The sequence below is a fragment of the Sinocyclocheilus grahami genome, unplaced genomic scaffold (genome assembly GCF_001515645.1).
Source record: "Sinocyclocheilus grahami isolate Dianchi unplaced genomic scaffold, SAMN03320097.WGS_v1.1 scaffold458.1, whole genome shotgun sequence".
NCBI lineage: Eukaryota > Metazoa > Chordata > Actinopteri > Cypriniformes > Cyprinidae > Sinocyclocheilus > Sinocyclocheilus grahami.
Genome location: NW_015505637.1, coordinates 146,329 through 170,172, shown reverse-complemented (window position 1 = coordinate 170,172; position 23,844 = coordinate 146,329). Strand labels below are relative to the sequence as shown.

Below are 23,844 nucleotides of genomic sequence, written 5' to 3'. Positions count from 1 at the left end.
ATTTATTTAAATAAAAATTATAAAATATTAATAATGATAATGCCAAGTATATGTATGTGTCTAAAGCAACACATTTATGGTTTGGTGGGGATGTAGAGTGTACTTGAGTTTCAGTGATAGGGCTGCTGGGGGTTTATAGGACAAAATGGTTGTGAAACACCACTTGAACATGTTTTCTACCATAAAGTGCTTTAATGTAAGTCTGTGGTTGAGCTGTTGATATTATTTTCCTGTACCTGGAACTACAGTGCTCACTTTCTTTTTATTACCGGAGCTACAACCTCAGCTCCATGTTCTCACAACCTAATAAACCTCAAAACCCTTGTGGTTAAGAGCGGCTAACATAAAGTCACCAAATTGAAGACATCTTTGGTTGCAACCTTCAAAGTGCCGGTCTGTGTGGAAGTAACAGTGAGTGGCGTCAGACTCTGACTGAGCAGAAATGTGGATTTTGAGCATTACTGATATCATTACGCCAATGAGACAGATGACAGTGTCTTGACTGATTGGCTCGTGGCATTAGAAGTTAATTAGGACAGATGTAGAGGAGCAAGGGACAACCTGGACATCCGCTGGTCCACTAATGATCCAGGACACGCGGGAATGGTGGGTGAACTAACCCCGAGACTCCTTCAATCTTCCTGGACACACCAGGACGAAACCTCCTTGGCCGCTGTGGAGCTATTTTTAACCTAATAACCCTTTTAAATCGATGCATAAAATAGCAGATTGCTGAATAAATTACATGCAATGAATTGCGCTTTCATACGCAAATGCTGGCCTGTGTTACCTTGAGTATCACTCATGAGAATACTGCTGGCCATCCTAACAATACCGCGGTCACAGCACCCGAGTCAAGCGCTGCAGGTCATTCATCGCTTAAAGGCTGCTTTCCTTTAGCGTTTAATGCTGATTACTCTTAACCAGTCAAGTGCTCGAGGTGCCTTTGTGGCTTTGATAATTAACTTTAGCACTTTATGATATAGATACATATAGTAATGCCATGGCAATATCATGCATTTTTGGACATGTGCCATTTTATAATTAAAAAAATATATAATTTTAATAAAAAGAATGAAAAATAATTAAATTTTTTATATTTTATAATTTTTTATATTTTATAAAATAATTTGATTTTTTATATTTTATAATTTTAAATATAGTTTTGAATATACAAAAAAAGGCATATATATGCTAAAATAGGTTTCAAATATATTTACATAAATATATTTTCTATTAAATATGCACTCTAAAAAATGCTGGCTTGTCAAATATGGACTAACCCAACTTTTGGGTTAAAAATTTAATTAAAAAATTAAACCCAACAGCTGGGTTACTCCATATTTCACCCAACGTTGGGCTGAACCCAGCATTTTTTAGAGTGTATATATATATATATATGTATGAATATGAATATGATAGTCATTCTGTATCATACAATTGGTGGCTGACTAAATACTTTTTTTCCCCACTGTATATTACCATCAAGTACAATCATTGCACTTTTTCTTGCCTAGATGAGAAAATAGTAAGAAAAAAATGCAGCGAAAATATGACAATAAAAATAGTGTATATGACGTGATAAGAATCACAGCGGTTTGATCTATTGAGGGTTGCATGCCAATAATCGTCTTGGCAAAAAAACAAAACCCAATTATGAGCTTTCCGTTCCTTGACGTGTTTTGCTCAGAGGAGATTCAGTGCCATGTGGTTAGATTATTTCAGTATTGAGAGTGATGCAGATGTCATTTGTGTTTGTGTGTGCTGCTTTTATCTGCTCACTCCCGTCGTGTTTGCCGTGTGCTCAGTCCTGATCTTCAGTGTAGCAGATTTGTGTGTAAAGCTCTGAAAGCTGCGTGTTCAGATGCTGTGCGGAGCATGTTGATTAAAGAGCTTCTTCAGCATATGGGACATGATATTAGTTCACGTGCATGCCAGACATATCGGATTCTTTCCTTTTTCATTTCTGTTAATAACAAACAGAGACAGACACGGGTACAGCGTGCTTCATCAGAGAGGAGAGAGGTGAAGTGGGACGAGATGATTTGTGTCCTGGTGGACATGAGAACTTGCTGCTCCAAGTGCTTTATTAATGAGGACAGTTCAGTCTGAAATACACATTTTGTCATACTGCGTGACTGACTGACTTCTGTGGAGCAGAAAAGGTGATTTTGTTTAGGACTAATACAGTTTTAATCTGTTCCTCGCACAAAACTCGGATAGACTTGCAGGAAAAGCAGGAACACAGTGCACAAGTTACATGATTCACTTTTATAATGCTGCTTTTTTCTTCATTTTTGAAGCTTGCAGTCCCAGTCCTCATTAAATGTCACTTTTTTATATTAAAACTCTACTTTTATACTTTTACTAATATTATTTTTACATTACATTATTTATTTATTCTTATGGTACTTTTATGGTGCATTTTTTATCATTTGTGGAGCTTGGCAGCCCCAGTCCTCACTTATTTAATAAAATAATAATAATTATATTAATATAATAATTTTATTATACATATACTAATGATATTTTTCTGTTAAGTTATTTCAATTAATTTTATGGTAGTTTTGTGATGTTTTTTTTCATCATTTTTGGAGTTTTAATTTATATTATATTATTTCTATTCTAATTCTATTCTTTAAAAAATATTTTGATTGCTTCCATTGTCCTCATTTGCTTTGGATAAAAGCGTCTGCTAAATGACTAAACTTATTATATTATATTATATTATAATGAAAATATTCTTTTAGTTTATTTATTTATTTTTTGTAGCTTGAAAGCCCTAGTTGTCGTTTAATTTCACTAGTTATTTTTAGGTTATTATTATACTTCCATCAATACTACTCTTGGATATTACTCTTATACTAATATTATTTTAATGTTAAGGTATTTTTGTATTTTATTTATTTATGGAACTTGACAGACCAAGAATCATCATCCTCATCATCATAATTATTATTATTTTTTTTGTTCTTTAGTTATTTTATATTACTATTATATTTGACTTTTTTAACTAATCATTGTCACATTGTCATTTTTAATGTTTTTTTGTTATTTTGGACCTTAACAAATCCAAACTAGTTAGGTTAATCGGTAGCTTCTGCAGCGCTGGTTTGCTTGGTTAAAGGATCAGGAGGGTTCAGAAGCTTCTACCCGTTGTGAAAGAATGCTAACAGTGTCGGCTCTGGTTTGGTTTACGGACTTCCAACCGCTATCCTTCACCTCAAATCACCTGGAATCATTTCGAAGCGTTCGGCCCCCTTGTACTGATGTTTAAAACATTGCTTAAACCGTTCATCTTTCACAGGAAGGTAATAGATTTCTAATTGTTTTCTTACGGTGTTGAGGTTTATTTTGCTAAGCTAATGGCTGTTTTGCTTCACGTCTTCCCTGCTAAAGATGGGCTGTGAGCTCCGCGGCCGGCAGAAACGCTCCATTTAGCACCTGAAAGCAAGTCGGGAATCTCAGCGTGCTGTAGATGGAGGGAAGATGTTTTTAGGAGAAGGACCAAACCATTGGGTCCACCTCAACGCATCATCTGAGAGGAGGAACGAGAATGAAAGACAGCTATGTTTACACAGAGTGCCACCATATGTGACTTTCTCATGTATAGAAATTCAGTTTTTAATGTCTACTGACATGGCAAACGACAATTCCAGGAAGTGCTCGAGAACTTGAATATGCCTGAACCTGCGTCACAGATTGCAGCTCAATAGAAGAACAGTGCAGTTCTGTTCAGTTCTGCATCTGCAGTATCTATATGGGTCAATGATGTCATGCTATGTTTGTCTCCTTTAATATACTAATTTATATATATATATATATATATATATATATATATGTATACACATATTGACATCATATGTGACCCTGCAGCACAAAAGCAGTGTTAAGTCGCTGGGGGATATTTGTAGCAATAGCCAACAATACATTGTATGCGTCAAAACGATTGCTTTTTCTTTTATGTCAAACATCATTAGGACATTAAGTGACGATCATGTTCCATGAAGATATTTAGTAAATTTCCTACCGTATATAAAAACGTAATTTTTGATTAGTAATATGAATTGCTAAGGACTTCATTTGGACAACTTTAAAGGTGATTTTCTCAATATTTTTATTTTGTTGCATCCCCAGTTGTATCTCGGCCAAATATTGTCCTATCCTAACAAACCATACATCAATGGAAAGCTTATTTAGTCATCTTTCTACGGTGGCCGAGAAGTGCAAAACAAATCACAATTCTGAAAACAAAATAACAAATTGCTAATGCAAATCTAAAAAACTAAATAACAGTTCAGAAAACATTATAACAAGTCAGAAAACACAATGACAAATTCAAAAACAAAATAACAAGTCAGAAAGCACAACGACAAATCAGACAAACCGGAAGAGGTAGGTATAGTTTGAGACAGCGCCATTGGTTTGGGATTACTCACAGCTGACTGGACGAGACATCTGTCAATCACCGTATACAGAGAAGAACCAGCCGAAGAACAGCAGAGTCCTGGTAGAAAGTTCGGAGATGGTATTAAAGTAGCTCAGTTTAAATGTATTGTATGAATTGCCCTTACTATGGAATAAAAAATACGGAGTGTATATTTACATTTAGTTAAACGTGGCCAAAAAACATCAGCTGCAGTGGCGCAGATGGATAAGCGCTTGTCGTTGGCCTTTTGACGTGATCGACCCGGGTTCGATTTGCACTTCAGTATTGTAGTACATTATAAAACAGTATGGAATAATAACGCATTGAGTGTAAATTATAATTTAAATTGAGTAATCCCAAACCAATGGCGCTGTCTCAAACTATACCTACCTCTTCCGGTTTGTCTGATTTGTCGTTGTGTTTTCTGACCTGTTATAATGTTTTCTGAATTGTTGTTGTGCTTTCTGAATTATTTTGTTTTTTAGACTTGCATTTGCGTTTGTAATTTGTTATTTTGTTTTCAGAATTGTGATTTGCTTTGCACTTCTCAGCCACCGTATCTTTCAGATGATGTACAAATGTCAATTTAAAAAAAATTGACACGTAAAACTGGTTTTGTGGTGCAGGGTCATATATACGCATGCAGTGAGCTATTTTTATCTTCAGAATTTGAATTTGTTTTGAGAGTGAGAAAACTGTTGTGATATCATAATAAATAAAAAATACAGTATTTGACTATTTTATTTGAATTTACCATAGTATTTTGTTATAAATATAAAATAAATAAAATATGCATATGAAATATAATATAAATGTTATATAATATAAAATATGCAAATAAAATAAAATGTAAAAAAAATGTACACACACTCAATAATCAACATCAATTATGTTACATAAACCTCATATATTTAGGAAAAATTGCTATATATATATATATATAACATTATGGTTATACCCCATGACATTTTTAGAAGCATTAAATTATTATAATTGTTATTATTATTTCTATGAAAAATTTATTTTTCAAAACCATATGAAACCAACATGCATTTAAATGTATGTATTTTAATAATAATGATAATGTATTTGTATCAAATCATTTAAAAAAAATTTTTTTTCCTCCTTTTCTGTTTTGTGGGCACTCTTATATGTCATTGATCCATATTTTCAAACCAATCTGACTGCTGACCTTCGGTTCGGGGTCACTGTTCTTGAGGCCCTTAAACAGGAGTTCACTGACAGCATGAGCAGCCAGTGCCCGAGTCTCGCCTCACTAGCCAAATCTAAACACTGAACAGCAGCCATTGGAAAAATAATTATAGCTGTCCAAGTGAGAGGCCAGTTAAACACTAGAGTTTGAGGGCTGTATTTTCAGCATCGCAGCCGAGACATTTTCCATCAATATCTGACGTGAAGGTCTTCGAGTGAGAAACGGCACGTTTACGCTACACCAGCAAACAGACTACGCTCTCAAGAACTGTAGCGTTGCTGTCGGTTAATGTTTGTTTATATATATCATTTGCATGCTAATTGTGTTTGAGCCTGCGTGTGCCGACCCTTTGCGCTGTACATTTCAACACAGCTAGACTCACATTAATGCATCATCTAGAGTTCATCTGAGAGATTGTATGTGCTGTGCAGCGGTATCATACATCGCTGAAACTATCGTGCATGCATGTGTTTAAAGCAGTCGTGCATGCTGGCATTTATCAAGGTTTATTGTTAGAGATACACAGAATATTTTATCCAATCATGCAGGTGGCTTAGATAATTTTTAGTCGTTGGCAACTGTTTCAGAGTCTGTTCCATATGGCTCACATGATAGCACACACACACGACGGATTCACACATACACAGGGTCCAGAATTAGCTTTGTACTGCATGAGCCAGCTGAACATGAATTGAGAATGTTTACTGGCCATAAATATTTCATTGGCAATATTTAGTATTTTACTGAATATTACATCCGCCAAAAAATTTTTTTTCCTCCTTTTCTGTTTTGTGGGCACTCTTATATGTCATTGATCCATATTTTCAAACCAATCTGACTGCTGACCTTCGGTTCGGGGTCACTGTTCTTGAGGCCCTTAAACAGGAGTTCACTGACAGCATGAGCAGCCAGTGCCCGAGTCTCGCCTCACTAGCCAAATCTAAACACTGAACAGCAGCCATTGGAAAAATAATTATAGCTGTCCAAGTGAGAGGCCAGTTAAACACTAGAGTTTGAGGGCTGTATTTTCAGCATCGCTGCCGAGACATTTTCCATCAATATCTGACGTGAAGGTCTTCGAGTGAGAAACGGCACGTTTACGCTACACCAGCAAACAGACTACGCTCTCAAGAACTGTAGCGTTGCTGTCGGTTAATGTTTGTTTATATATATCATTTGCATGCTAATTGTGTTTGAGCGTGCGTGCGCCGACCCTTTGCGCTGTACATTTCAACACAGCTGGACTCACATTAATGCATCATCTAGAGTTCATCTGAGAGATTGTATGTGCTGTGCAGCGGTATCATACATCGCTGAAACTATCGTGCATGCATGTGTTTAAAGCAGTCGTGCATGCTGGCATTTATCAAGGTTTATTGTTAGAGATACACAGAATATTTTATCCAATCATGCAGGTGGCTTAGATAATTTTTAGTCGTTGGCAACTGTTTCAGAGTCTGTTCCATATGGCTCACATGATAGCACACACACACGACGGATTCACACATACACAGGGTCCAGAATTAGCTTTGTACTGCATGAGCCAGCTGAACATGAATTGAGAATGTTTACTGGCCATAAATATTTCATTGGCAATATTTAGTATTTTACTGAATATTACATCAGCCATAAAATTGTATTTTTAAAATTACAGTTTAAAACTTTGGGGTCAGTACGATAGATAGATAGATGGATGGATGGATTGGTTGATTGATTATAAATGCTGTTCATTGTACTTTTTAATCAGCAAAAAAATCTTGGGGAAAAAATACCACAGTTTCCACAAAAATATGAATCAGCAAAAAACAGTTTTCAACATTGATAATAATCAGAAATGTTTCTCGAGCAGCAGATCAGCATATTATACTGATTTCTGAAGATCATGTGACACTGAAGACTGGGGTAATGATGCTGAAAATACAGCTTTGATCACAGAAATAAATTACATTTTACAATATATACACATAGAAAACAGCTGTTTTAAATTTTAATAATATATCACAATATTGGTGAATTTACTGCATTTTTGATCAAAGAAATGCAGCCTTGGTGAGACTTCTTTCAAAAACATAAAAAAAAAAACAACGTAATTATTCCAAACATTTGTGATGTGTGTGTGTGGATTATTATTCTTTTTTTTTTCTTGTATTGTTTTCAATCAGTGCAAGTGTTTATGTGTAGCATCGTAATAAGATTAGATAATTGTATTGCATTACAAAATAGGTTAAAAGACTTTGTGTTTAATGATAAATTTTAGTTCTTTTTAGACCAAATTGTCCTTTTAAAATAAAAGATTGCAATGAAATAAAGAAAGGAAGAAAAAAGGAAACTAAATAAATTTTTTAATAAATACACAGAAAGAATATATATATATATATATATATATATATACATACATACATACAGTTCAGTTTAAACCACATTATATTCCAGTTCAAAGGAAAGGAGACTATTGTTTTACTCTCCACTTTTTACTCTCGTTTAGCATTCATTTAGCAGTCAAATCCCTGACCCGCGCAGCCAGGCCCATCGGCTTCCATTGAGGTCTTTTCTACAGGATTTCATAAGCAGGATTAATGTTGTCTCCGTGCTGGCGCGTGTTTGAAGTGTGGGCCTACTGTGTCTTTGTAAGGAACCCTTAATGAGAAACAAGTGGATTAAATGCACAAAAAGGTCATTAAGCAGATGAGTTGAGGGAGTTTCTGCTAGGACTCGCTGCTTGATGTGAACAGACCGAGTCTCAAAGCGTGTTCAGTCTACAAGCTTTTGCTCTTCCTCCCTCTTGTTCTCCACATTCTCTCCTCCACCTCCTCCCACGACCACACAGGGAAGATAATGGGCCTCATATATGGGCCATCCATCAGTGCCTTAAACTACAGAAAGTAGTTATGCGCTCTTTCCCTCGCACACTTACACATACACATTGGGGAAAAAGAGGCAACAATGACCTCAAGAGTTAAAAATGTGATGGATGCAAGACGGATAATCTTTCTGACACCTCACTTTGCATCCAGTGGAGCCATTTATATTCCATATTATTTTAGCACACTGTTTTCACCTTCCATCTGCAGATAAACACAACCCCGATATGCACATTTGTCTTCAGTGAGGGATGTGAATTCTAGAAGTGAATTAGGAGAGAAGGATTTATTGAGGAAAAACGAAAGACAGCATCTTTTTTCTTCGCTTTCTGGCATGTTTTTTTTACTCTCTCTCTTTATCCACCACAAGGCAACTCCATGGGCCTCATATATGGGCCATCCATCAGTGCCTTAAACTACAGAAAGTAGTTATGCGCTCTTTCCCTCGCACACTTACACATACACATTGGGGAAAAAGAGGCAACAATGACCTCAAGAGTTAAAAATGTGATGGATGCAAGACGGATAATCTTTCTGACACCTCACTTTGCATCCAGTGGAGCCATTTATATTCCATATTATTTTAGCACACTGTTTTCACCTTCCATCTGCAGATAAACACAACCCCGATATGCACATTTGTCTTCAGTGAGGGATGTGAATTCTAGAAGTGAATTAGGAGAGAAGGATTTATTGAGGAAAAACGAAAGACAGCATCTTTTTTCTTCGCTTTCTGGCATGTTTTTTTACTCTCTCTCTTTATCCACCACAAGGCAACTCCACGCGAGATGTGGGACCGTCGTTGGGTTTGAAGAAGTCGAGTTCCTTGGAGAGCCTCCAGACGGCTGTTGCCGAGGCGACGCACAACGGAGACGTCTCGTTCCACAGGCCACGCCCCAGAATCATCAGGGGGCGCGGCTGCAACGAGAGCTTCAGGGCGGCCATCGACAAGTCTTACGACAAGCCTGGTGTGACCGTGGTTAACCCCGATGAAGATGACGAGGGCATGGACACACGTAAGTATTGGGGCGAAAAATTTGAATCGTATGTTGAAATGAATATGCCGGATGGTTTACTATTGAAAGCTCGAAGTATTATTGTCCACAACCCATTGCGCAATGGAAGCAGATTTGTTTAAAACTAAGAACACTGATAAAAAGTGTTAAAAAACCACAAACATGGCAGATATGCGAGACCAGCGGATAAGTACAAAGGTTTAGGGTCCGTTAAACGACACTATTTTCACCTAAAAATGTTAAACGTTTTATGCATTCATTTGCACAACAATGGCGTTTTGGGGGCCGGAAAACGCAAACTTTTGAAAACGGGTTTCATAGTGCACGTTTTTGAAAACAATGCCATTTTCGTCTCTGTGTAAACTACAAAAATGTGAATTTGTGAAAGTGGTGACTTGATGCGCATTACGTGTTTAGTCGGTAGGAATGTGCACAGACACGTAGATTATCTTTACAAAGTGACATCGCCATCTACTGGCCTGGCACGCATAATACAGTTTTTTTTTGTCGTTTTCGCAGATCAACATTGTCGCCTGTATGCAAAACTTTTCAAAAACGTTTCCGTTTTTAGTACATCGTTGTCGTGTAAACATACCCTTAGATAAAGTATTTGCAACAATATCTAATCTGAAAAAATAATAATAATGTTACCCACATTATATTTCATCTGCAGCAGCATTGCAATACATTTGGTCATTCACTTTTAAATGCATAATTTTGCAAACACATGAGGAGAGTTCTCAGCATGAAAGACACGTGACTGGCAGATCAACGTGCCTCTTCATTTCTCTCCTATATGGTATAAAATTAAATTAACTCAAATGTGGAGGATTTTAATTGTGACAAGAAGATTGCCAGGCTGCCCACTATTCTGCTACACACTCAAAAGTCTGTACTTTTTCTTCGCAAAAAGAGTACATACTTTTAGAATATTATTATAAAAGTAGGCGAACTGGGATGCAGCAATGATCTTTACTTGGCCCAGTAAGAAACCGCTCAGATTACTCTAGCAACCACTGAAAATACTCTGGTAACACCCTAGCAACCACTAAAAGCTGCATGGCAACATAATCTCGGTCTCATTAGAGCGTGCGCCAGTGATTCCTGTGTGCAACGACAAACATGGCGAGAGCTGATTTGTCAAATTATTAATCTTTTTTCTTTCTTTTAATGAGTCAGTCAAAATAATTCATGATACATCTTCAAATTCACTTTTGCATTACCAGTTTGAATGAGAATCATTCACTGACCTGTGAGTCTTTTTTTATATATATCTCAAAATGAGCTAGGGGCCGGTTGCACCAGTGTGCTTGAGTTACAACCTAGCCTACTTTTGACGTGAAGGAAGGTTAACGTATGCATTAAACACACACACAGATTACGACTAAAAGCATTGTGTTACTCGTAGTCCAGAAAACAGCACATAAATGGCGCATCATGTTTGTAAACATTAGCAGTCTAGTTTGATCATTATTTAGTCCAGCCAGTGCATCATCATCTACTTTCTTAACCTCCTGTTTTCTCTTTATATTGAAAATGGCAACTCATGTAATCACAGCTATTACCATAATTGCACAGGCACAGTAAAGGCGATCTGACACAATATCAATGCCAATTTCATCAGTTGTCTCACACAATGACTGGCCCAGAATATTATGAGTCGCCCGCCAAATGAGGTTCACTTTATAGACGGCTCTCAGTAGAGAAACAAGGCAGCGGGTCTCACGAGGACGTCTTGTGCTGTTCTGAAGATTAGACTAGCAGAAGAGATCCTCCTGCTGTAAGTAGGTCAGGCCTTCCCTCAAAGCCCAGAAAGGAAATAAACAGCCAATGAGCATGTGTATAACTTTCACTATTCATTTCGTCCATGACCAAATGAATTTCCAGACGTCCTCGCTGGGCATTTTTCTCTAATGGGACCTGGGTTTTAAAGGGATATTTCTCAATGCTTGCAGACTCAGAGATTTACTAAATGCGTTTGGGTTCATTTTTATGGTTCATTGATTGCTTGCAGCTGCAATTTGTATTCTTTTCATATTTTAGATTGTTTAATTTATTGACCCATTTTAAAATGTTTCAGTGCCACAGTTTCCTGCACTGAAGGTGTTTTTTTTGTGGCATAATAAGTAAGGAATCAAATTAATTATATATATATATATATATATATATATATATATATATATATATATATATGTATACATTGTCAAAGGTTGTAAACATTATGATTTTTAAATGTTTTTTATTGAAGCCGCTTCTGCTCATCAAGGCTGAATTTATGTGCTCTGAAATACAGTAAAAACAGTAATATTTTTTTTTTAATATTATTGCAATTTAAAATAACTGTGTTCTATGTGAATCTGTGTTAAAGTGTAATGTATTTCTGTGATGCACAGCTGTATTTTCAGCATCATTCCTCCAGTCTTCAGTGTCACATGATCTTCAGAAATCAGTATAATATGCTGATCTGCTGCTCGAGAAACATTTCTGATTATTAGCAATGCTGAAAATACTCGTTACTTCATTTTTATGTAGAAACTACCATTCAAGTGTGTGTGTGTGTTTAATGGAAATTAATGGTTTTATTCAGAAAATATTCATTAAATTGATCAGAAGTTGACAGTAAAACATTTATAACATTACAAAAGATTTTCAAATAAATGCTGTTCTTCTGAACCTTTCTATTCATCAAAGAATCCTGAAATATAAGAACGTTTTAAAAAATGTTTTAACATTAATATTAGACTGCATAACAGCATATTATACTGATTTCTGAAGATCATGTGACACTGAAGACTGGAGTAATGATGCTGAAAATACAGCTGCACATCACAGAAATACATTACAGTTTAACAGATACTCACATAGTAAACAGTTCGAACCCAGAGTTGTGTTAGGATGAGTTTATGAAGTCTGTCCGACAGACCTGTCTAGCTAATAACACTTGCCAGGGGGAAAATCCACGCCATCCCTTTGTTCTCCATTAAAAGATTCCATTAAAAGCAAGCAGAATTTCTTTTTTTCAAAAGAGTAAAATTATTTGCCTCAATCACTTTGTTCTTGTAAGCTGTGTCCACATTGAGCTGAATACTGTCTTATCACTTCGGCGGAGCAATAGAGGGCAAATGCGTGAGATCCCGCCGTAGAAACATATTGCATTTCTCGCCATCCAATATTCAAATAACTCTGTTTTTCAATTTAGATAAGAGGAACCTGCCTGAGCCTGTCACCGAGGTTAATAGTCAAAAGTTAACAGATAAGGGCAGGCTTTTTCTTTCCACACACTTTTATTTACATAGCATGTGAATTTGGCATCACCCGAGGAAAAATGTGTCACTGGGAGATATCCAGCAGGGAAAATGAGTTGGGCTGTGTTTCATTGTATTTTATGTTTTTTTTAAATATCAGACTTAAATGCGCCCGGCTCTTTTTCTCACCGGGAAAAATCCAGAGTGGCAATTTCAAGACTCCATTAGAAGTGATCGGCGTTCTAAAGAAGAAATGAATACGTGGCACGTCAAAAGGAGGCGACTAATGATGCCTTTTGATTGCGGTGTCAAAACATTTACCACTCAGTCCTGTGTAGCTGAAATTTGCCGTTAATTACCGTAATTCATTTCTTTTTACATTTCAGTCAACAATTAGCAGAACCGTAACTTACTGTGATAACCGTTTTAATGAAAACACCATTGATCTGTGAAGTCGCTGCTGTATTGACTGCGACTCTATAGGCATGAATCTTCTTTTTCAAGTTAATTGGGATGTTTATAAATGAGAAGAGCCCTGTCCAATGCATTCTTCCCTGTGTTATTGGATACACTTTATCTCGCTAGTCCACTTTAGACATTCTACTAACTATAAGTAACTTAGCAATTGCATGTCAACTACCTCTCTTTAACTTTCTACATCAGTGTGTTTTTGCTTTTTTGTTTTTATGCAGTTTATGAAGGTTCTGTAAATCGATTAGTTGGTCACACTATATTTTAAGGTCCAATTCTCACTATTAACTAACTATGACTATGACTTTTGCCTCAGTAAACTCCTAAGTTGCTGCTTATTAATAGTTAGTAATGTTTTATTAACATTGACATCTCAGAAAGTTGTGGGTTCAAAGAAATTTCCACTCGTAATTATGACTTTGCGGTGGCCATCATGTGCGTTTAACTCGTAAATTCAATCTTTCTGACATGACTTAAAGAACCTAAAGTTTTTAAAGCTAGTGTGTCTAAAATGTACTATAAACATTGTTTATCTATAAAATAACTAATTGCGTTGCTTACTAGTAACAATAACTGGTGTTACTTACTTGAAAAAGTAACTCAGATATTTTCTTGTAAATTTAAAAGTAACGTATTACTTTACTAGTTACTTGAAAAAGTAATCTGATTATGTTTTCCCCAACACTGATTATTATTTTAAATTTCATCTCTCTCAAGGCCAGATTGAAATTTTTGAACTTTTGTCGATGCTCAGACTGTCCAAAATCCTTTCCATCAGACGCGCTCTCTGAGACAGCATTAGAAGGTGTAGAAATGAGCTTGGAGAGCCTTGCTCTCAGCCATCCGATAAGCACCCGGTTAGAAAAATAAAAAATAAAAAAAGAGAGATAAATGATATCCAACTAAACCTTGTTAGCATTATTATCATCTCCTGAGCTCAGAAAGGTTTGGATTTATTTTTAAAAAAGGCAAAAAAAGAATTCCATAATTGTTTAATGCACTGATTTCACACACTCTCCTTGTCTTATGCTGATCCATTTGGATATTGTTTCAGTAGATGGCAGAATGACAGAACACACTGATAGCGAATTGCACAAGTGAATAAAACAATAGAAGCGAGTACCCACCCTCTTCTCCTCACTAGCATTAAACCACTCATCTGAGCACGGGCGAAATATCCGTGAGGCCTTTCTTCCAGCCGTCAGAGTGCTCACTCACGTCAGAGATTTGTTGGTTATTAATAAGCTGTAATCACACAGGCATCTGTCTCCAGTGCCACATCTCCGCCATTACGTGGCTCTATTCAAAAGCACTTCGCTTTTAGTGCCTTCTAATTTTTTCCTCCTTTCTGAGTGTTTTTAAACTTAAAATTAGTGACGAATTAATCACGTCCAGACCATCAGGAATGGAGACAGTAGCTGTAATCAGACGCTTGCTGAAATGGAAATGAGCAATATCAGCCAGCTGCGGTCCCTTATGATTATACTGATATGCGGCATATCACGAAGATAGGTGGTGGAGGATGAATTAGCATTGCTAACGATACTTGAAAATAAAATGTTCCCACTGACAGTCGCTCGCTTTTCCAAAACTGCATCAAAGTACTTGCATTAATATATCATTAATGAAATATATCATCCCATTGACTGGAATCCATAAAATCAGCGTTACAAAATTCAAAAGCTATCAGATGTTAAGAGTGCTCTCGGAAGAGATGAAAAGTAAATATTTTGTGTGGTGACGTGATAAAAAAAACCCTGTTAGCAAAGCAATTCTTTCTGGAATGATCGCAAACACAAAACGGGGTACACATTCAGCAGTGTTGGGGAAAGTAACTTTTAAAAGTAATGATTTGCAATATTGCGTTACTCCCTAAAAAAGCAACTAATTGTGTTACGAAGTTACTTTTTATGGAAAGTAATGTGTTACATTACTTTCGCGTTACTTTTTCTCATCTGGCCTGGGCTTGCTTGTTTGTTCTTAATATAAAAAAGTTATATTTTTGGCAAATGCAAGAGCCCTTTCACACCAAAAGTGAAATGAATGCGCCTCAGGCTGAAGGGAATGTAAATTCAGATCTGTACAGTAGAGGGCGCAGCTCATACAAACCTTTCAGCTGTGCTGCTATTCTGGATTACATGAAGAACAGGACGCAGGAGAAGAAAGTTCAGCACTCTTCAGCAATAAAAAAACAAAACAATTGAAATGCAAATGTTATGGTTAAGGTAATTTTTGCTTATTATTATGGCTGAATTGAATCATCAAAGGTCAGCGGCAAATAAATTGGTTAATAAACTGGGATTAAAAAAAGTAATCTGATTACATAATTTACGTACGTTACTTGTAATGCATCACCTGCAACACTTCACATTCAGGCTACTCTTTTCCACACAACCAAAGCATACAGTCGAACTCCAGAGTTTCTATATTCTCAATGCATGATGTCTAGACCTCGCTTCAGCAGGAGAAATGCTTATACAGTAATCGTTGGTCAAAAAAATGTCACATTCAGGCTACTCTTTTCCACACAACCAAAGCATACAGTCGAACTCCAGAGTTTCTATATTCTGAATGCATGATGTCTAGACCTCGCTTCAGCAGGAGAAATGCTTATACAGTAATCGTTGGTCAAAAAATTTTTTTGTGGTACTGCAGATACTTCATTCAGAGCGGTGAGGTGAACAGAAGACAGGCCTCTTCTGGTGCACTTTAGCCTTTTGAACTTTGAAGTTCACTTTCTCTGTTAGTTTTATTGGGTCAGTGAGGAATAACGCTAATAGGCTTCCTGCACTGCTCCTCGGTAACCGAATTTGAGACAGCCGAACTGTGGTGAGCAAAAAGATAATGGGGTTCCTTCAGATTGATTAACCTCTGAGGAAAAACTCGCCAAGGAAAAATGAAAAGAGATTCAGGCAAGATGAGGACTTCACGAGCCTCTGTTAGATATGGTTGGACTTGAAGACAAGGTCTCATTAAGATGTTTCATTAAGACGATGTTTATAGAAGTCAGAACGGTGAGGGTTTCTGCTTTTATACACTACATTAGCCTGAATTCCTTCTCGAAGAAAATGTGTTATCAGTTGAGCTACCATTGTACAAATTACTAGATTTTTTAAATTAAATTAAATTAAATTAAATTTAATAATTCTATTTTATTTATTTATTTATTTATTTTTATTTTTTTTATAGAAAATGTTAGTGATACTTGCCTGACAAAGTAACCACCTTAATAATAATAATAATAGTTATTATTATTATTATTATTATCATTATCATCATCATTATCGTCATTATTATTATTTTATTTAACCAGCAAATAGCCAGGGCATTGCTATGTGATTGCGGGTGGTTGATAGTGTGTTTTTAGTGGATGCTAGTGTTTTGGTTTTGGTGGAAATGTTTTATTTGGCAAACCTAACCCTGTGTGACTAAGTGTTGCTCTATCTTAAGAGCTTGCAGTGACTAACACATAGTCTGACTTCAGCGTTCATGTTTATAAGCTCTTTTGCACTACAATCATTATATCTGCACTGTTGTTTACTTCACTTCACTGGTTTGCACTCTATCTGCCATGCGCCTTGTGCTGCTTTATATATTTTATTTACATTTTACCTTATTTGTATAATTGTATAGTTGTATTTTATATTTAAATCTGTATCTATCTGTATTTATGTTCTACTGTTAGTGTTATCTGTATGCACCAAGGGTTGAGAGTAATGCAATTTCAATTCTCTGTGTGTATGTGCTGTACATGTGGAAGAATTGACAATAAAGCAGACTTGACTTGACTTGACTTGACTTATCTATCTCTCTTGTTTTCTCCTCCATCTCAGTGGAAGAAGATACAGAGGAGAGTTCCCAATCAGGCCGCGACTCCATTTCCACAGCCACAGATCTGTCCCTCCCACCCTCCAACACAGAGAAACAGCTGAATGGAGGACGCACCAAAGATGACAAGAAGAAGGAGCGAGGAGGGCAGGACAAGAAAGACAAGAGCAAAGCCAAGAAAGGCGTGCTGAAGGGCCTGGGCGACATGTTCAGGTAGGGTGAACGGTCTTATGTGCTCAAATCACTTTATTCAGCTAGAGTTAACATAATGTATTGAGTATTTGGGAGTCCCTGGTGGGCTACTAATAGGAAGACCTTGCCTTGATATTTTTTTATTTTATTTTATTTATTAATTTTTTATTTTTATTTAATTTAATTTAATTTAATTTTACTTTACTTTACTTTACTTTACTTTACTTTACTTTACTTTACTTTACTTTACTTTACTTTACTTTACTTTACTTTACTTTACTTTACTTTACCTGACTTGACTTGACTTGATTTTATTTTATTTTTACCTTGACCCACACTCTTGCTATGGTTTGTTGATGCCAGATGCAGTTTTGATGGAGGTAATAAGGGAATGTTTTATTCATCAGTGCATAGGTTTCCTGCTTATATTCATCATTGGTAATTGCTGGATTGTAACATTTCTGAAATAAATACATTAATGTGCAAGGCAGCAAATGAGTCGCTTTTATGTTCCTGTAAACAGCTTTCTTGCCTAGTGAAATGTCACCCCAACTGTGACTGATTTGCAAAATTTCACCAACCAACTTCACCCTAAAAAAAAGGTTGAAGCAAATGCGGAATCGGTTAATTTCTAAAATAAATCCATACGGAGGATTAACATTTCCTCGGCTCCTCCAGAGGGATGAGACATGCACAGATAACACACTTTTGGGGGCTGCTATCATGAAAAGGTGTTTTCCTGCTCTCCTGCCCCTCTGGGCTCTTTGAAATAGCGGGCGTGCATCTGTTTGGTTGAGGACGCAGTAAGCATTTTCCAATGCCAGGCTAATTAAGCCGCGGCCTCCATTAATTATTCTGATTTGGTGCTCATTTGAATCCCGCATAAATTATCCACACTCTTATCTTCACAATAAGTTGTTTTGAGGTGGATTAGCGTAATGGGATTAATTGGCGTAGTACGTTGCATGCTGTTTCGTAATGAACAATAAAAATGACAAGTGTTTCCAGGTCATGTTTCAGGAGCACTTAAGGGTTAGTTTTAGTCCCCCTGGATTCATGCTCCACCACTCCAGCACTCTTTTGTCCTGCAGAATGTGTATGATGGACAATTACTAGGCCATAATGACATGTTAGGTTGTGGCCTGTGTTTTGAGCTGAATTTGATTAATTAATTAGGAATAGGAGCGTGAGGACTTCTGCATTCATTTTAATCAGCGTTTAGTTGTGGGGATTGGCACAATTGTTGGCGTAGCATTACGATTAACATGTGTTATGTGCATACTTTCATTACTTGTTAAATTGTGAGATTAAATGAAAATGGAAGTACCGTATTTGTTTTTCTTCCAGTATTGTGACGAGTATTCTGAGTGAATAGAGAAAGAGAGTATGTAGGGTGGGGAATTAGTTGCATCCTTTGAGGCAACAAATGCCATCAAAATGAATGAAAAAATGCAAAATATGCTTATAAATATTCATAAGCAATACCACACGAGCAAGAGTGCAAAAGTTTGCCAACAAAAATAGTTCAAAATAGTAGAGCCACTGCGCACTCTGAACAACATTTCCAGTTTCGTTACTGAATGAATCCACGTTTTGGAACGAATCGGTCTATGGATTGACTTGACGACTCACTCAGCCACTTGCTTTGTACCTAAATGAATCAGCCGCTTTGAATGAATCGTTTGTCTAAATGATTCAATGATTTGCAGCCACCTGCTGGTGGTTTTAGTATCAGTTTCATTTTAGCTGACGGACTGAGTGGCGAAGATTCAATGCTGCCGTCAACAATGGCGTTTCACTAAAAAAATGAATATGAATGACGAGAATTTGAGTGGACTAAATGATTGGAGAAGTCTGGCATACATCACCAGACCATACATGGATGAATCATTCACAATAAACTGCAACATGTATTTGCATTACTTTTCTATTTCATTTATTTACTGACAAACACAAACCCCATCTCCCATGTGCATTTAAAAAAAAAAATGAAAAAAAAAACATTGCACAACTATGGTCACATTTACTGTTGCTCAGCAAACTTTTGTGGATGAAAAACGAATACGAATCCCCACAATTGGGAGTTTTGTGTGGGGCGAAAAATTTCATCACACAGATTTTGTTTGTGTTCAAGTTGGTTATGCATCTCAATGCTATTGACAATTAACTTTTTTCCCTACAAAATGTTGCTGAAATTTTGCTAATGTGACCGCACCTGTATAGGAGTTGTATGTCTGAGTATGATGGGTATTGTAGTTTTAAAAAGTGTGCAATACTGTTGTTGATGTTATATGTAGTTAGAGCTGCACGATCAATCGAAATGGAATCGAGGTCGCGATTCGACAGAAGCTGCGATTGTCATGAGTATCTTTCAGTGAAGCACGGTTCTGTGATCAGCAGTAAATCTCCATCCGGAGGCCAGAGGGCCTCTCGTGCTGAAACTCCAAATACTCCTCGCAGAAAACTTTTTGCGTAGCTTGTCAGTGAACTACGGCTCTGTGTAGTAAATTCTGCTCCATCTGAAAGCACGTGATGATGATTTCCTGCTGATACAGAACACTGCAGCACTTTTGAAGGTAATGTTCCCAACCAATCAGTGCTAGATGTTGATTCAACCCTAACTTCCCCAACCACATCCTCTATTCATCGCTTTAGAGCTGAAGCACATGGTATACGTGCTATAATGCTGGACATTGCTGGAGCTCACCCAAGGTTGTGATGTGCTCATCTTGCTCGGGCTGTTCAGACTCGTGTCGTGCAGAGACCTTGAGAACACCTGGTTCTAACTTCCCCAACCACATCCTCTATTCATCGCTTTAGAGCTGAAGCACATGGTATACGTGCTATAATGCTGGAGCTCACCCAAGGTTGTGATGTGCTCATCTTGCTCGGGCTGTTCAGACTCGTGTCGTGCTGAGACCTTGAGAACACCTGGTCCATGCTCAGTGCATGCTGGCTTCCCCATGGAGAGGAGCTGTTTTGAATTTACAGCTTTAGTGATGAGGCAGAATAAGATTCAGGTGTTTGTTATCACACACTGCTGGCAGCTTTCACAACCCCTGCTCTTGGCTCATGGAACCCTTTCGCTGGCTTTCGTATTATTATTATTCTTTTTGTTTTTATTATTGTTTTGTATCCTAAAAGTGTCCAGAAGAGGTTGTGTACCATTTTTGGGAGTTGCCAACAGGGCAGCTCTGTGAAAAGTTATATATTTATGTTTTTTCTCAGGAACCATATGGGCTCAATTGTTGAAGTCTTTCCCAGCTGTTCATCTGACTTGCATTAAACTGGCGTGTATCATCTAGAGACAACCTTGACAAAAAGTTGTCAAAAGAATTTTAATTTGTTAAATCACAGATTTAAGCCAATAACATTTTCAGGCATTGCACATAATGAATACATTGGCCTGTATCCTGTTCACGCAAAATCCAAAGATCACAAAACTTGGTACACATAGATGCCAAGGCCATGTGAGGAGACATGCCAAATTTCATCAATTTCTGATTCTAGGGGAAGTTATAAGTAAAAAACAACCTGTAGACTAATGTAAGAATTAAACATTTGCTTTGAAAACAGCTGTATTTACATCGTCCACACAATCTGTTCTGTCATATTTCACATTTGTGGTCAATTTTGTCATTATTCTAGTGTCTAGATATGGCCCAGGTCTCTCTGTCAATGCAGTTATTAGTTGTTGTTTTTTTAATCAATCACTAAGAGAAAATCGTAAATCAGTTTTTACTGTTTTCCATAACAAGCTTACAAGTGACATGTTGAAGTTTAATACATAAGGGTATGGTTATGTTCAAAGACGTAACCCTAGTAGGATCAATAGAAATATAATGTCTATTTAGCAAACCCACCAACAATTATAGATGGAAGGAGGTCAAATTAACTCAATAGCAGAGGAGTCAGAGTTGAAAATGTATATGCGTTTAGTGAGGGAGTGGGAAGGCTAGTGAATGTTCATTAAGAACTGAAACGCAGGTCTGGACCCCAGCGGAGATGCTCGCGCAGCACAGAAGCGTCCTCCTTCACTCTCATTACATCTACCCCTCCTCTGAGAGCCATTATAAACTCCCATCACTGAGGAGATCACACACACACACACACACAAGGAGGACTCTGAGGCGTTTGCAATACACTGCAATAGGAGCTCATCTGCATGCGTGAGTAAACGTGCACTGATGAGCTCTGCGCTTAATGGACACACTGATTGAAAGAGCATTAAAATCAGAGCTGAAAGACAGAGGGAGGAAGAGAGAGATGAGGTGATCAACGAAGAGCAAGAGAGAAATCACAAATCCAGAAATACTAAACAGCTGAATGAATGGCCAGGCAAGTGGAGGCAGCACAATGGACAAAATGGTTCTAGAATTCACTCACTAAATAAAGGTTGTAGAATTAATTTTAAATAAATAAATACATGCATACGTAAAAGTTTGTCCCTAATTGTTGTCCCTAAAAGTTGTCCCTGTCCCTAAAGTTCTAGAATACATTCTCAAAAAGGTGCTAAATTTAATTTGATTAAGAAGTTCAAGAATTGACTTAATTCGCCATATTTATGTAATTGTTTCTTTGTTTGTTTTAGTTGTCAAATTTGTGTTATAGAATTCACTCTTAATAAAGGTACAAAAATGTATTTAATTAAAAAAGTATTATAATTTACTTAATTCACCATATCAGTTTTTTTATTTATTTGTTTGTTGATTTATTTCACTTGTCAAAAGTTTTCTAGAATTCCTTCTCAATAAAGGTTTGAAAATTAATTTTAAAAAAATTTGAATTTACTTCATTCACCATATCATTGCTATTTTTTTTATTTGTTTGTTTGTTTATTTATTTGTTATAAGTTATAGAACTTGCTTACAAATTAATAAATTCAATAATTATTATTATTATTATTATACTTAGGGTTTTTTTTATTTCTAGAGACCAGAACCAGAATACCATAGAAATGTAAAGGTGAACTGTTTTGATTTGGGCCAATGGGTAACCACCCAGAACAACCCTAACAACCGCATACTATTGCCGTAGCAATCACCAGAACAACTGAGCAGTCTGACAGCAGCATGCTTGATGTTATTAGCTTAATGGCTTGATGTAAGCCTTACTTCAGAGCACTTGGTGCATGAGGTGACTGTATATCTATGGGTGTTCGATGTCATGCTGACTGCACATGGATTGAATGAATTGGTCATCAGCTATGAACTGTGACATGCAAGCAAGCATTCAATAAATGACCTGAAAAGGGGGTAGATGCCACTCATCTTCGCCTGTCCTACAACCTTTATCATACATGCACCATAAATGTGTCTGGCATTCTCTTGACATGGCCTTTAACATCAGCTCCTAACCGTATAAGGCCTGTTAATGCGGCCCTGTTAGTGTATCAGTCGGGTCACTGCACCTGATCTGTGTGTGACACTGAAGGGACAGCTCACCCCATCATTTATTCACCCTCATATTATTCCAAACTCAAGTGAATATATTTTATATTCATATAAAAATGTATATTGCATTATTAATAATATTAAAAAATACATATATTTAATATTAAAATTAGGGCTGTCAAACGATTAAATCTTTTAAAAATCCAATTAATTACATGATGTGCCAATTAATTGATACAATTAATCACAAATTAATTGTCAATTTGTGAGGAGAAATTACCCCTGATAGATAATTTAGTCATCATAGTGTTAAATGAAAAAGCATTGAATAGACATTATGAAAAAGTAGATTTAGAAAGAAATGTTTGGATTCATCATTGTTTATCACAAACTTTTAAGACTACAAGGGAAGTGGCATTTAATTATATTTACACAGATTCTTCAGAGGTGGCATGAATGCATTTACACTGCCGTTCGAATTGCATAAATAATGCTATGAGATTAATGGGTTTTGAACGGGCATTAATGGATTTTTTTAAATGAATATTGAAATATTATTATTATAATTATTGTTATTTTAATGAATTGAAAATCTAAATTTGAAACTAAAATCGCCAGTTGGTGGCAGCAAGTCATTGTCTTAATGAGTGAGTCATTCAGTCATTCATTCAACTGATTCGTTCAAATGGCAGATTCAATCAGAAATGAAGTGAGTCTTGTTTTAAATGGGTCATTGAATCATTGAGTTGATTTGTTCAAAACTGTGGATTCATTCAGTAACGAATCATTGCCGTGTGTTGCTCAGAAAGGCACATCGGTTCTGCTATGGCTTTGTTTGGAACTATTTTTGTTGGCAAAATTGAGCAAAAACATAAACACAATATTAACTTATTGTTTATTGAACTGTATAAAATCAATATCACATTTGTAATCGTGCAGACATATGGGAAAACAGCACTCTTGCTCATGTGATATTGATACATTTTTTGCCTCCATATCTTGAATTTTAGAGGCATATAACTGCTTTCTAATAGGCTTCATTACCCAGCCATTTTTTTCTTCCTGTATCATGTATGTCTGCTGGATAATATGTAATGTAATGTTACATACAGGTCTGGTGTGTCTAAATGCATTAATAACTTTAACATGTTATTTTTTCCATTATTAATCACACCAAATGAACTTGTTAAATTGAC

At 36.5% G+C, this 23,844-nt stretch overlaps 1 protein-coding gene across 1 annotated transcript in view; it reads left to right on the top strand.

The window, feature by feature from the left end:
- Positions 1-23,844, top strand: part of LOC107552787 (partitioning defective 3 homolog) — a 145,331-nt gene that overhangs the window by 86,127 nt on the left and 35,360 nt on the right. The window contains exons 13-14 of the mRNA XM_016234778.1: positions 9,277-9,519; positions 17,069-17,276. Coding sequence (XP_016090264.1) covers positions 9,277-9,519; positions 17,069-17,276 — 451 coding nt within the window. The remainder of the gene's footprint in view (positions 1-9,276; positions 9,520-17,068; positions 17,277-23,844) is intronic.